The 14046-nt window shown below is 43.0% G+C and overlaps 1 protein-coding gene across 10 annotated transcripts in view; it reads left to right on the top strand.

Annotated features, from left to right (window-relative positions):
- focad (focadhesin) overlaps positions 1–14046 on the top strand; it is a 243647-nt gene that overhangs the window by 200622 nt on the left and 28979 nt on the right. For all 10 annotated transcript variants that reach the window (XM_078569505.1, XM_078569555.1, XM_078569487.1 and 7 more), the window contains 2 exons: positions 3215–3475; positions 7739–7828. In XM_078569505.1, coding sequence (XP_078425631.1) covers positions 3215–3475; positions 7739–7828 — 351 coding nt within the window. The remainder of the gene's footprint in view (positions 1–3214; positions 3476–7738; positions 7829–14046) is intronic.

Raw genomic sequence — 14046 nt, 5'->3', positions numbered from 1 at the left:
GCCTTCCTAACTACTGACTCAACTTGCAAGTTAACCTTAAGAGAATCCTGGACTAGGACTCCCAAGTCCCTTTGCACTCCAGATTTCTGAATTCTCTCCCCATTTAGAAAATAGTTTATGTCTCTATTCTTCCTACCAAAGTGCATGACCTCACACTTCCCCACATTGTATTCCATCTGCCACTTCTTTGCCCATTCTCCTAACCTGTCCAAATCCTTCTGCAGCCTCCCTGCCTCCTCAATACTACCTGTCCCTCCACCTATCTTTGTATCATCTGCAAACTTAGCCAGGATGCCCTCAGTTCCTTCATCTAGATCATCAATGTATAAAGTGAAAAGTTGTGCTCCCAACACTGACCCCTGCGGAACTCCACTAGTCACCGGCCGCCATCCTGAGAAGGACCCCCTTATCCCCATTCTTTGCCTCCTGCCAGACAGCCAATCTTCTATCCATGCTAGTACCTTGCCTCTAACACCATGGGCTCTTATCTTACTGAGCAGCCTCCTGTGCGGCACCTTGTCAAAGGCCTTCTGGAAGTCCAAGTAGATAACATCCATTTGCTCTCCTTTGTCTAACCTACTCGTTACCTCCTCAAAGAATTCTAACAGATTTTTCAGGTATGACCTCCCCTTGATGAAACCATGCTGACTTTGCCCTAGTTTACCATGCACTTCCAAGTATTCTGAAATCTCATCCTTAATAATGGACTCTAAAATCTTACCAACGACCGAGGTCAGGCAAATCGGCCTGTAATTTCCCGTCTTTTGCCTCACTCCGTTCTTAAACAGGGGGGTTACATTAGCGATTTTCCAGTCCTTTGGGACCCTCCCTGACTCCAGTGATTCCTGAAAGATCACTGCTAACGCCTCCACTATCTCTTCAGCTATCTCCTTCAGAACTCTGGGGTGTAATCCATCTGGTCCAGGTGATTTATCCACCTTCAGACCTTTCAGTTTTCCTAGCACCTTCTCCTTGGTAATGGCCACCATACTCACCTCTGCCCCCTGACTCTCTTGAACTATGGGGATGTTACTTATGTCTTCCACCGTGAAGACTGACGCAAAGTACCTATTCAGTTCCTCCGCCATTTCTTTGTTCCCCACTACTACTTCTCCAGCGACATTTTCCAGCAGCCCAATGTCCACTTTTGCCCCTCTCTCTTACCCTTTACATATCTAAAAAAGACTCTTGCAATCTTATTTTATATTACTGGCTAGTTTACCCTCATATTTAATCTGCTCCCTCCTTATTTCTTTTTTAGTTGTCCTCTGTTGGCCTTTGTAGGCTTCACAATCCCCTGGTCTTCGTCGCATTGTATGCTTTCTCTTTAGCTTTTATGCTGTCCCTGACTTCCCTTGTCAGCCATGGTTGCCTCGTCTTCCCTTTAGTATGCTTCTTCTTCCTAGGGATGAATTTTTGCTGTGTCTCCCAAATTACTCCCAGAAACTCCTGCCATTGCTGTTCCACTGTCTTTCCTGCTAGGCTCATCTCCCAGTCAATTCTGGCCAGCTCCTCCCTCATGCCTCTGTAGTTGCCTTTATTCAACTGTAATAACGTTACATCTGATTCCAGCTTTTTCCTCTCAAATTACAGGGTAAATTCTATCATATTATGGTCACTTCCTCCTAAGAGTTCCTTCACCTTAAGCTCCCTTATCAAATCTGCCTCATTACACATCACTAAACCTAGAATTGCCTGTTCCCTAGTGGGCTCCACCACAAGCTGCTCCAAAAAGCCATCTCGTAGACATTCTACAAATTCCTTTTCTTGGGATCCACTACCAACCAAGCTCCCTGAAGGCAGAGAGCTGCCTCAGGGAGCTGAAGAATTTAAATACAAAAAATAAAGATTTTAAAAACCAGGAGAAAAATGCCCACGCATCAGATAGTCACTTCAACATATACAACATGAAAATTGTGTCCAAATGTTATTTGTTTTTATTTAATGATGGAATTAATGATTCCATCCTTCGATGAGGATTCCTGAAAAATGTAAAGGCCGATTCGCCCGCCCGCCAACCGTAAGGTTGGACGGGCAGCGAAAAAATCCCAGTTAACTGTGCTGTTAAGGGGTTTAGTAGCCCTCTTAATTGTTAGCAGGTGCACTTCCGACTTTAGCACATGCCAGCCGACTGAAATATCGTGCGAGTGCATGATGACATCGGGACGCTCGTCTGACGTCATCACGCGCTATTTTATGCTCGAACGTGTTGGGCACGCATCTGCACGCCAAGCGAAAAATTCTGCCCATAGTGTTAGGCTGTTTTTCAGCTAGACTACCAGCTGACTCAGCAGGTCTGACAGCATCTGTGGAGAGAAAGATAAGAGTTAACGTTTTGAGTCCGTATGACCCTTCTTCAGAAGTCACACGGACTCGAAACACTAACTCTGTCTTTCTCTCCGCAGATGCTGTCAGACCTGCTGAGTTTTTACAGCATTTTTTGTTTTCGTTTCAGATTTCCAGCATCCGCATTATTTTCCCTTTAGACTACCAATTGACATTGGGTTCAGATTGTGTGGTGCAAATTCTGCCCAGTACTGTCCTAAAATAGCAAATAGATGCTTTGTATGCCGTATGACCCCAATTCACACGTTAAAAGGGTCAAAATGCCTGACTTGCGTAGATATTTTGGCTGCCTCCAGTAAACTCAGTGAAGCTTACAGCAGGAACTGGACAGTAATCATTCCCACCACCTATTACTGCTGGACAGAAGACTTTGCAATCTCCTGCCAGTATGCTGACACATATTCCCTGTCTCTTGTATTTTTCTTAGCATGATAAAGTCTCTATATCATAAACAAAAAATGTTCTAAAGCAAAATAAAGGTATTCATTTGTAATGCATGGAATAATTATTTAAGAACAGGAAAAACTGAGCCACATTGTCTGCAGTCTCTTAATTAATTTTATCCATTACTTTTTAAAAAGGCAATGTCAAACCAGCAGCCTGGGTTCTAACAAAATTCATCAAGAGCCCAACCATGATTCATGGCGCACAGGTTTGCTGCAGCAGCAGACTGGTTCATTGTGTGTTACAAGATATATCCTTACTATCGTTATAAAGCAATGAATCAATTGACTTACAGTGAGGAATTCCACATGAGATCTCCAAAGTATACAATAAATTTAAAACTCGAAAGTAAGCTCCTTCCTGCGGCCAGTAACGACTTCATTTCAATCAAGTTTTATATTCTGTACTTTTGCTTTGCCTACAGCTGGAGACAAGAAAATATCTCTTTATGTCTCTTGCTTCCTGGATGAAACATGTGCCAGAAGATAAACTTCAGACATTTGTTGAAGTCCTTGCAATCCAGTACTTTACAACAGAGAACAGGCAGAAAAGCCCAGAACTTTGTCATTCTGTTCTACAAGGTCTGAATGAAGCGATGAAGGTTCCAACTCAAGTACAGCACAGCTGGAGCATGTTGTGCAAAAGTGTTGAGGCGATTTTTGAGATGCTACCGAATGAAATCCAGGTACAGCTTTTCTGCAACAACAGATTTCATTGATACTGTGTGCCTCACATAAAAGAACATGTCAAAGTGCTTAATGAGATAATGAGAGGGATACCTATCAAAAGGGGAGATTCCTGGTGCATGGCGAGAGGGGACTGAAGACACAATCAGCTGGATTTTAGGGGGCTATTGAAGGCAGAGGGGAAGGTATCAAGGCAAAGTATTTATGGGCGAGAATTCCAGAGTGTAGTTAATGCAATGACTGAGCAATTTTAAGCGGTGGCGCAGACAGAGGAGCAGATTGCTAAAGATCATGTGACCAGAAAAGATTGCTTAGTTTGGGTGCTGGACAACCACAGAAGGATTTGAAAACAAGAATGAGAATCTTAAAAGTTGACCTAATGAAGCACGGAGCCATTGAGCTTGGTGTGGGTCAGAATGATAACTCTAAGATCTTCTAACTGAAAAGATGAGGGCTACCGAATTCCAGATCAATAAATTGTGGAGGCAGGAAGACTATTAAGGAACACATTAGAGGAATTGATCTTTAAACTGGATCAGGGATAAACATATAAGCAAACAACATGTAAGAGATCAATAGGATATAAAAGATGGAATCAGTGTACATCAACGATGAATGTTTAGACCTGAACAGATAGGTATTTGAGGATGTCTGTGAGGCAGTTGTGAATGGAATTGAAAAATGCCAAACTAGAAATGGATCCCAGAAGAGAGGAAATGAAAAGTGTGGAAGGATCAACAGTATTAACGGCAGAGAGAGTGACCATGAACCACAGTCAAACAGAATAGTGGTAACATGGATTGGGGCATCCTAGGTCCTGTGGTTGGGGAAGAACAGCGAATGGTGAGGGAGGTGACTAATTAGCTGAGGAACAATAGGTCCAAGGATCTTGTAGAGATGGGTAGATTAGAGATAGGGCAGTGATTAGTAGAAATAGAGGGAATGATTCCTTCAGAAAGGCAGGGATTGTAGCAGTTTTGAAAGGGATGAGGTTAGCCTTGAAGTGAAAATTCGTTAGTCAGAAACTGGCTTGGGAGCGAGTTGAGGACATGCGTTTGACGAAGGCTCGGGAAGATAAATGAGAGAGAGGATGTAGTTTGCAGGAGGGTTGTGAAGAAAAGGATGATGGCTAAGTTGGAAGGAGAAGTTTGCAAATTTCTCTTTATTCATTGATGGAATGTGGGCATCAATGGCAAGGCCATCATTTATTGACCTTGAGAAGATAGGAACATAGGACTTAGTATATCCTTTTCATTCATAGGTGGCTTCAACCTTTATGGCTATCCTTCTATTTAATACTTAGGCATTCAGTACTATTGAGGAGAAATTTAGGTGAAGGATCAAGTTTTCCAAAACAGACCAAATCAAGATTTTAAAGTATAAAAGAGAAGATAGGCTATGTAAAGAAGTATTGTTTAGGTGATGCCAAGCTTGTATTTTTAAAAGCTGTGGGTTGTGGAAGGAAAACTAGGAAAAGTAAAACAAAAATCATATTTTTAAGTTTTTGTGTATGAATCATGGAATTCAAATGTTCTGGGACAGTCCGACTTATTTTCATGGAATGGGGCAGACCACATAAACTTCCATAAGTACAACTATGGATTGTGTGTTTTAATCCCATAACTCACAATCAGAGCCTTCTTTTTTCCAAGAATAATGCAGCAATACGTTTTATCCACTTCCACAATATTCCACATTAATGCAATGGTTTCAACCTTTTCAAAAAAAAACTATAACCAGGAGCACAGCTGTTAGCTGTTGTGTATTGTTTGAAAGCCAGTTGTGAACTTGACCAGTTCAGAGTGATGCTGCTCAATGGCTCTGGTCCACCCGAATCTCACTACAGTTGGCAGCCACTTGCCTTTTTAGTTAGTTGTAACTTTATTTAATTTTAATGAGGTCTGTATTCTGTTTTATCATGCAGAATTCGATTCTCCAGAATTGGGAGGAACTTTGTACAGAGAGTATGCATAAATGGGTCTTTTTCTGATTGGCAGGATGTGACAAGTGGAGTCTGTGCTGGGGCCTCAACATTTTACAATTTATATCAATGACTTAGATGAGGGCAATGAAGGCATGGTAGCTAAATTTGCAGATGACACAAAGATAGGTAGGAAAGTATGTGAAGAGGACACGAGGTTGCAGATGGATATAAACGGGTTGAGTGAGTGGGCAAAAATCTGGCAGATGGAGTTTAATGTAGGAAAATGTAAAATTGTTCACTTCGGCAGGAAGAATAAAAAGCAGAGTATTACTTAAACGGAGAACGGCTGCATAATTCTGAGGTGCAGAGGGATCCAGGTGTTCTTGTGCATGAGTCACAAAAAATTAGCATGAGGGTACAGCAAATAATTAAGAAGGCTATTGGAATGCTATCCTTTATTACATGAGGAATTGAACATAAAAGTAAGGATGTTATGCTTCACTTATACAGGGCATTGGCGAGACCACATCTCGAATATTGTGTGCAGATTTGGCCTCCTTATTTATGGAAGAATGTAAATGCGTTGGAGGCGCTTCAGAGGAGGTTTACTGGATTGAAACCTGGAATGAGCTGGTTGTCTTATGAGGAAAGATTAGACACGCTGGGCTTGTTTCCACTGGTGTTTAGAAGAGTGAGGTGACTTGATTGACATATATAAGATCCTGAATGGTATTGACAAGGTGGACATGGAAAGGATGTTTCCTCTGGTGGGTGAGTCCAGAACTAGGGAGTACTATCTTAAAATTAGGGGCCGCCTTTTTAGGACAGAGATGAGGAGAAATGTTTTCTGAGGTTTGTGCGACTTTGGAGAACTCTGCCTCTGAAGGTTTTGAAGGCGGGATCATTGAATATTTTTAAGCCAGAGGTAGATAATTCTCATTAGGCAAGGGGATCAAAGGTTATCTGGGGTAGATGGGAATGTGGAATTCAAAACACAAATAGATCAGCCACGATCTTATTGAATGGCAGAGGAGGCTCGAGGTGCCGAATGGCCTACTACTTCTGTTGCGTATGTTCGTATGTTATTGGTTAATTGGGTATTTTATTTTCTAGAATGGTATATATATTGGGAAAAAAGGTATCATTTTCATTGTACCTTTGCTCTCTTTTTAATTGCTTTATGAAAATCTATTGGCTTTACTTATCCCTTGAAGATACAAACTTTAAAACTGGAAAATTTAGAACTTGTTGGAAATTCTGGGTATTAAAAACATAAATGAGACAGTTTTATCATCAGTACTGCCTTTAAAAATGAATCATGTAAAAAGAACGCTCATCAATTTGTTAAAATCTCTTTTTTTTAAATGGGAAGTTGCCTATCTGTAGAATCTTTTCTATTTTCTTTTCAGATTTTTGCATATCAGAAACTATTAACATATCTTTTCCACTATGTAACCAGCCAATAGGACACTTGCCATAGTCTGATTCAACTTTCCTTTTGATATTTTTTTTCTTTCCTTCCAGTGGAATACTGTCTGAGCATTGCTTGGCTCCTTCTCCAGATGGAATGGTTGAGATCAGGCAATTTGGTGCATGGCCAAACATGCAAACATTTTGTTATTTAATAATTAATTTAATTATTTATTGATAATGTAACCACTATACCACTTTGTTCCCCATGAATATCCTTGGCTTTTATTCAAAAAGCATAAATACAACTCCACATTTATACAAACCTATTACACTGTACAGTGAAACCATTGCACCATATTTTTCACATGATAGAATTTAATTCTTTTCCCAATTTTACACTTTTCTCTTCTGAAGATGTTATTCCTTTGCTGGGTTGTGATGCACTGCTTAGATGTGCTTTGGCCAATTATAGCACTCCTACTAACATCCTGGTTAAGATCAGCTAGTTCGGTGCTAACCAGCAATCAAACCAGGCAGCTTCTGTCTTTAGGGCTCAGTTACATGCTGAGCAATCAGGGTGGTCTTTATGTTTTTAAGTGTTATTAAACTCAGGACTCCTTCGGACAATTGGCTTGGTGCGAGTGTCAATAGCAGAATTTGCAATACAGTGCCTGTAACAACTATTATTACAACAATTCATTTAGCTTCTGCACTGAGTTCAGCCTCTCCTTCAAGCCAATTCTGCTCACATCATCAGTACTCATCTTTTATATAGTGTTGGATGTAATGTAATTTTATTGATAGAAAAGCAGAAGAATATTCACGTTAATTATAATTTTGACATTTTAAGAAGGAGCCCATCACTACATTTGAGGCTTAGTTAATTATCAGTTAATCACATTCATATGCCCTTATTCCTTTTCAGGTCACTGAGCTGAAGTTTTATGTTGGGATTGCCAAATGCCTTTCTGAACTAGGTGATACTGAGATAGACAGAATAACCCAGTCTACCAAGGTAATGCTCATTTCAGAATACAATACACAGAAGTCATAACCTAAGAGCTAATGGTCAATGTGACCTTTGTATGTTTTCCTATTTGAGTAGGTCTGAATTTATCTGTTAATTATGGAAGATGACAACTGTATTTTGTAAAGCATCTCAGTATTCCATTCCAACACATGGGGGGAGTTTTAATGGGCAAGGGCACATGTGCAGGCACAGGGGGAAATTCCCAAGAAGTGGCATCTGTTTGGCAACTCCTCATCATCTGCTCACTTCCGGGTTTGACCTGGGCAGGCTTGGAGGTGAGCAGGGCTGCCCCCTCCCCACTCCCGACCATGATTGGGTTGGAAGCGAATTAACATATTCAAAGAGCTAACTAATTCGCAATTTAACATTCTGGCCTTAATGGCCAACATATGGGTTCCCGAGCTCTCTGCATCTCGCCAGGGTGCAGGAGGCAAGTGCATGGGGCAGTGATTGCTCACCGAAATTACCATGCTTAGAAGGCTTTAAAGACTGAAATTGGTTAGACATTGTGAAAGGCCTGTGCTGTCAAGATCACTTCTGTCAGCCTGAAATCATGACATAGGATTGCATAGAATATGTGACACAGAAACGGGCCATTTGGCCCAATCGATCCATGTCAGTCAAGGCTCCTCCCTCCCATCTTTTCTCATCTAAATCTATCATCATAACCATCTATTCCCAACACCCTCATTTACTTATCCAGCTTCCCTTGAAATGCATCGATGCTAATCGCTTCAACCGCTCCCTGTAGTGGCAAGTTTAACATTTCTTCTGAATTCCCCATTGGATTTCTTGCTGACTATCTTATATTGATGACCTCTAGTCATGCTCTTCCCCACAAGAGTAAACATTCTCTTTGTGTCCATTCTATCAAAACCTTTCATAATTTTAAATACCACTGTTAGGTGGCCCCTCAGCTGTCATTTTTTCGGAGGAAAGAGACTCAGCCTGTCAATCTTTTCCTGATATGTATACCCACACATTACTGCTATCATCCTTGTAAATCTTCTCTGCACCCTCTCCAGTGCCTCTATACCTTTTTTATAATTTGGCGACCAGAACGGCAGACAAATGTGGTCTAACCAAGTGTCAATGCAGGTTTAGCATAACTTCCTTTATGCCTCTAGCAATAGAGCCAATTGTTTTGCTTTCTTTTTTGTGGCCTTGCTAACCTATGGCTCAACTTTTAATGATTGGTGTTTTTGTACTCTGTGATCGCCTTGTTCCTCTACCCTTCCTAGACTTGCATCGTCCAAGAATTAGGCAAGCTCCTATTCTTCCTACCAAAATGTACCACCTCACATTTATTTGTGTTGAACTTACTTTGCCAAGTTTGAATCTATTGGAACATTTTGGAGCTACTTTCAAGCGCCTTGGAGTTCACTCACCTGCAGCTTGACTTTCCTGCTGTCAGTTTTCACTGCTGCATGGAAGCAACATATGCAGCAATAACCTGGACTTCTGAAGAGAAGCACCAGAAGCAACCACACCAGCAACATCATCAAACGGGCAACAGCAGCACCAGGAGTATCAATGCCACCAGCAGCAGTTGCCTTCTCTGCGGTGGCATAGTGGTATTGTCACTAGACTAGTATTCCATAAACCCAGCATAATGATCTGGGGACCTGGGTTCGATTCCTACCACAGCAGATGGTGAAATTTGAATCCAATAAAAATCTGGAATTAAAAGTGATGAAGCCATTGCCCAAAAAACCATCTGGATCACGAAGCCATAATGCCTTTACAGAAGGTAGAGAGGTGGCAAATTCTAGGGGATGACTGTGAATATGGATATATGGATTGGGGGTTTAGATGGAAGGAGAGATTAAGGGAGAATAAGAGGGCAGTGACCTCTGAGGAGAGAGAGCATGATGAACTGAGATGGAGGTTGAAATTGCGAGGATTAGAAGTCACTTGGTGCAGAAGCTGAGGGAGGAGATCAGTGACTATACCATTGAGAAAATTGGTCTGGTACTTGGTTAGAAAATGAAGGATTTTAAATGAGAGGTGAGAGGGTGGAACAAGATGAGATGCAAAAGAGCTAAGGTGCGATTTAGTGATAAGAGGCAGATCACAACAACTGCGACGGTCTGTGCGAGGCAAGTGGTGGAAGGGAAAGCCAGGAGTGGGGGGGTCTTCATTTTGGGGGTAAGTGTCATCATCCCTCAGGCAGGTTTCTATGAAGGCCATGATGCCAGTGCAATCAACCACAATATCATGGATTGCAAGGGCTTTCTTCACCAGTAAACAGATATTCTGGAGGGCGATGATAGCTGAACCATTGGTAAAGTCCACAGCATCAACACTGGAAAGGGAGAGTTGAATAGGGAAGAGATTGGCACAGTCACCCACAGCTGGTGAGCTGGGCGGGAAAGTTAGCAAGAGAGTAGAATGGGGCATTTGGGGTTGCCCATGAGGCAGCAACGAGTACATTGATGGGCTCTTTGAAGAATGCCAAGAGAGCATGCCATTGGCTTATCTAAGAGGATCAAGCCTGGGATGCGGCAGGAAAGTAGGAAGGTCGAGGAGTATTGAGAGGATGGGGTAGGAATTTGGGAAGGCAGTGTACCTAGGAGGGGAGAATTGTAAGGAAGAATGAAAGTAGAAGAGTGTGGGGTCTAGAAGGGCTAGAAAGAAAAGTAAAAAAAGGGAGGAAAATAATAAAGTGGAAATGGAAGTGATGGGCTTGGGCCTGGAGCAGCAGCCAAAGTGTGCATGTGAATGGTCACTGGCAAAACTCAAGTTACGTTGGTTAGTAAGGTAGCATTAATTAGGATGTATATAACCTAGTAGTGAATAGAGAATAAATAAAAGACAATAGGGGAGAATCTAGAATTGAAGTCATAAGTCCAGTAATGGGTTAAATTTGACGTGGGCACATGGGAACAGTGAGGAGCATCAGAGTGTCATTGTCCACATTCACCACTTAGATCCAGAGGTTGATAGGTTTGGCTGCAGTGACTGGATTTCCACAGGCTTTGGATATGGTTGATTGTATGCATGTGGCACCCTCAGATCAACCAGGCATTTTTATGAATTGGAAGGGCTTTCACTCCTGTAATGTCCAGCTATTTTGTGACCTCTGCAAGGTGATCGTGCATGTCTGTGCCCGGTATCCAGGGAGCTGCCACCACTCCTTCGTTCTTCATCAATCACCTCATAGCAGGTTTTCTCTCTTCCCCACAGCCTCAGCGACTGGGAGACCAGGGCTACCCACTAACAACCTGGCTGCTATGAGGAACCCTTACCACTGACTCGGGGAAGAGATCTAACAGAAGCCACATCATCGCAATAATAGAACAAGATATTGCTCACGATGTTGTTCAGGGCACATCTGGGAGCAGCCTTCAGAATTCCCCAGCAATGATATCCAGGATTGATGTGGTCTGTTGTTCCTTTCGCTACATGACACTGCAGAGAAGAGTGAAACTGCAGCAGGAGGAAGCTAGAGCGGAGCCTGATATGCCCATGGTTTCAGCAGCTGCACACCTGGCTGCCAGAGAAGCCCCCAACAGACTCATCCATGCTTCACTTCGTGTATGCAATCAACTCAAGAGTTCCATCAAAACCCCCCAGCACACCTCATTCCAACAATCAGCAAACCAACCATCACACTCGCCTTTCCCCCACATAATGGCTGACCAGGGTAAATGGGGGATGGAACAAAGTGGAAGCTATTAGAATAAGGCGTTCACACGAAGTTATGCATTGAGATAAAGATCATTATTACTTCTTGGCGTTGTTATAATCGCAGAAGTGAATCCCCTTGTGCAACTATCACTCCTCAGTTGAGCTATCCCTGTGGTTTCAGCAGAACTGGAGGCAGGCTGCTCATTCCCATGTTCTGACTGATGAGATGCCTGTGGCAGACGTGGGTTTTGCGCACCTTGATGACCCCATGAAAGCCTGCCCATCCTGTGTAAAGTGATAGCGCATGCAGGCCATTGGTCTGGACCAGCTTGCACTCAGTGGCCTGTCACATCTAATGCTCCATCAGGATGACCACTCTCCCATGGAGGTGGTCATCAGCACAAATGCCTGAGACATCATGGCACTCATGCTAGAGTTGGACTCCTCCAATCTCTCTGCAAGGGTGCATACTGCCTCTGGAAATGCTGACAGAAGTGGACACATTTCCCATTGCTGCTGTATGTGTTCCCTTTTCTTGGATGACTCCTAAGTCTGAGTATCCGCATCCAACTGAGTGGAGCTTGAAGTATCCTACACTCTCCAACTGGGATTCTCCAGTGCTGTCCCTGCCTCCAGCACCTACTGCTCTGGTGCGATGTGGGTCTCACCACGTGCCACCCTATTTGTGAGGTTGGACCCATCGAGGTGTATGTATTTCGGCTGGTGGAGAACGAACAGGAGTCATGTGATGGCGCTTCCTCAGAGTGCTCACCCTCCTGAGAACTCTTCGGGTTGGACCCTCATCATCTCTGTTGTCACCAGTGAAGGGTCTGTGAGAGGTGAAAGACGTGAGTCAGTACTGACTGTGAGAAAGGCCACAAACTCGACATAGTGCAAACCACGACAGATTGTCATTGTGGACATCAAATCAACATAAGTGACAGGTAAGTGCCAAGTAGCACTGCACCATCTAATGCGCCAGGTCTGTGGGCCACCCCGATCTCACTTCACAGATACTCAATGCCTGTGCCACCTTGACAATCTCCATGGTGTCCTCGTCCAATGGAAAGGATGGCTATGGCTGCAGGTCCATCCCTGGTTCTCTGCCTCTCCCTGAAGTTGTGCATTTTCTTTTGCAATGAGAGAAAGCAGAGAGTTACAAATGTGAGAAGTGGAATGTGTTGAGGTTGGAATGAAAACATTTGCAGTGGGTAACTGTGAGGGATAGGTACAAGAGGGCAATAATATAAGGGCGTGTGTTGAAAAGGATGTTTGTGGAGGAGGCTGAAGAGAGAGGAATGAGTGTAACTGCAAGGTGTGCCAGTCAGAAGAGTGCTGTGCAGGACAGTGCTGGGGAGGTCATAGGCTGCCACCTGAGAGTTGTAGGACACTTAGCTTGTCAGACCTAATGAGGTCATTAAACCTCTTCTGGCACTGGATCGAGCCTGGGCAACGAAGCACTGCTGCTTACAGCCTCGGCTATCTCCAGCCGCACCTGCATGGTCAGGCTGGCTCCTTCTGTTCTCAGGGAAGAAGACTTCTCTCCTGCCCCTCACTGCCCTCCAGCATTACCTCCAGCGATGCGTCTGAGGAGAGGGGCAGCCTTCCTCCGCCTTCCTTCCATCATGCAGCTTTCTGGTTCCTTTTCCTGCAAGATTCCCTGCAACCATTCAGACTCCTGTCAGGGTCCCTTCAAGTAGAGAGGCTTCATTGACAGATTTGGCACGTGATCCTGCCGGCCTTCTCTGATTGGCCAGGAAACCCAGTCGAGTCTGAAGAAGAGACATACAGAATCGAAATGTTAATTCTTTCTCTCTCCACAGATGCTGCCAGACCTGCCGAGTTTTTGCAGCATTTTGTTTTTATTTCAGATTTCCAGCATCCACAGTATTTTGCTTTTATTGACCCGGTAGAATGCTGGCTTAACAGCTGCGGCAGTGCCCACTTCTGCAACAGTTGGGTTCCAGATCTGGTGCAGATCCCACCATTTCGGCCGGGACTGAGAGTGGTAAATGCCACCCATAATTGTGAGGGTTCTGATGCTTAACTTTTTTACATTTCTTATCTGCTTTCTTCAGTTAATATCCTGTTTTAACATTTTGTAGATAGGGCACAGCCTGTAGCCTATCCCTCCTTGGAGCATCCAAAATATCATAAATCTGCAATTTTATTATTTGAGAACCGCATTATATAATGAGATTGAAGTATGATAGAATATTCGTGAATATTCTGATCAGTTGAGAGCACTTAAAATTAACGACAAGTACACAGCCTCAACAATTATACTTTTAGTATAAATGGAGAAATGCTGGAAATGCGCGACAGTTGTCACCATGTTAATATTTCGGATTAGGGTAGTCAACATTCTCAAAACAACACTGTGGTTTTCTCTTTTCAATTATCTATAGAGGTCCCATTTATTTCCAACAGTTTATTTTTAATTCTGATTTCCAGCATTTGAGAATATTTTTTCTTTGTCAGATGAAGGGATGCATATAAATATTTTAAGTGACTGGGCACTTTCTCTCATGGTACTTTCTGAAAAATACACCGGGAAATTTGCTTTCTTTTTA

The sequence above is a fragment of the Cetorhinus maximus genome, chromosome 2 (genome assembly GCF_964194155.1).
Source record: "Cetorhinus maximus chromosome 2, sCetMax3.hap1.1, whole genome shotgun sequence".
NCBI classification, from domain to species: Eukaryota; Metazoa; Chordata; class Chondrichthyes; order Lamniformes; family Cetorhinidae; genus Cetorhinus; species Cetorhinus maximus.
This window is presented reverse-complemented; position numbering and strand designations above follow the sequence as displayed.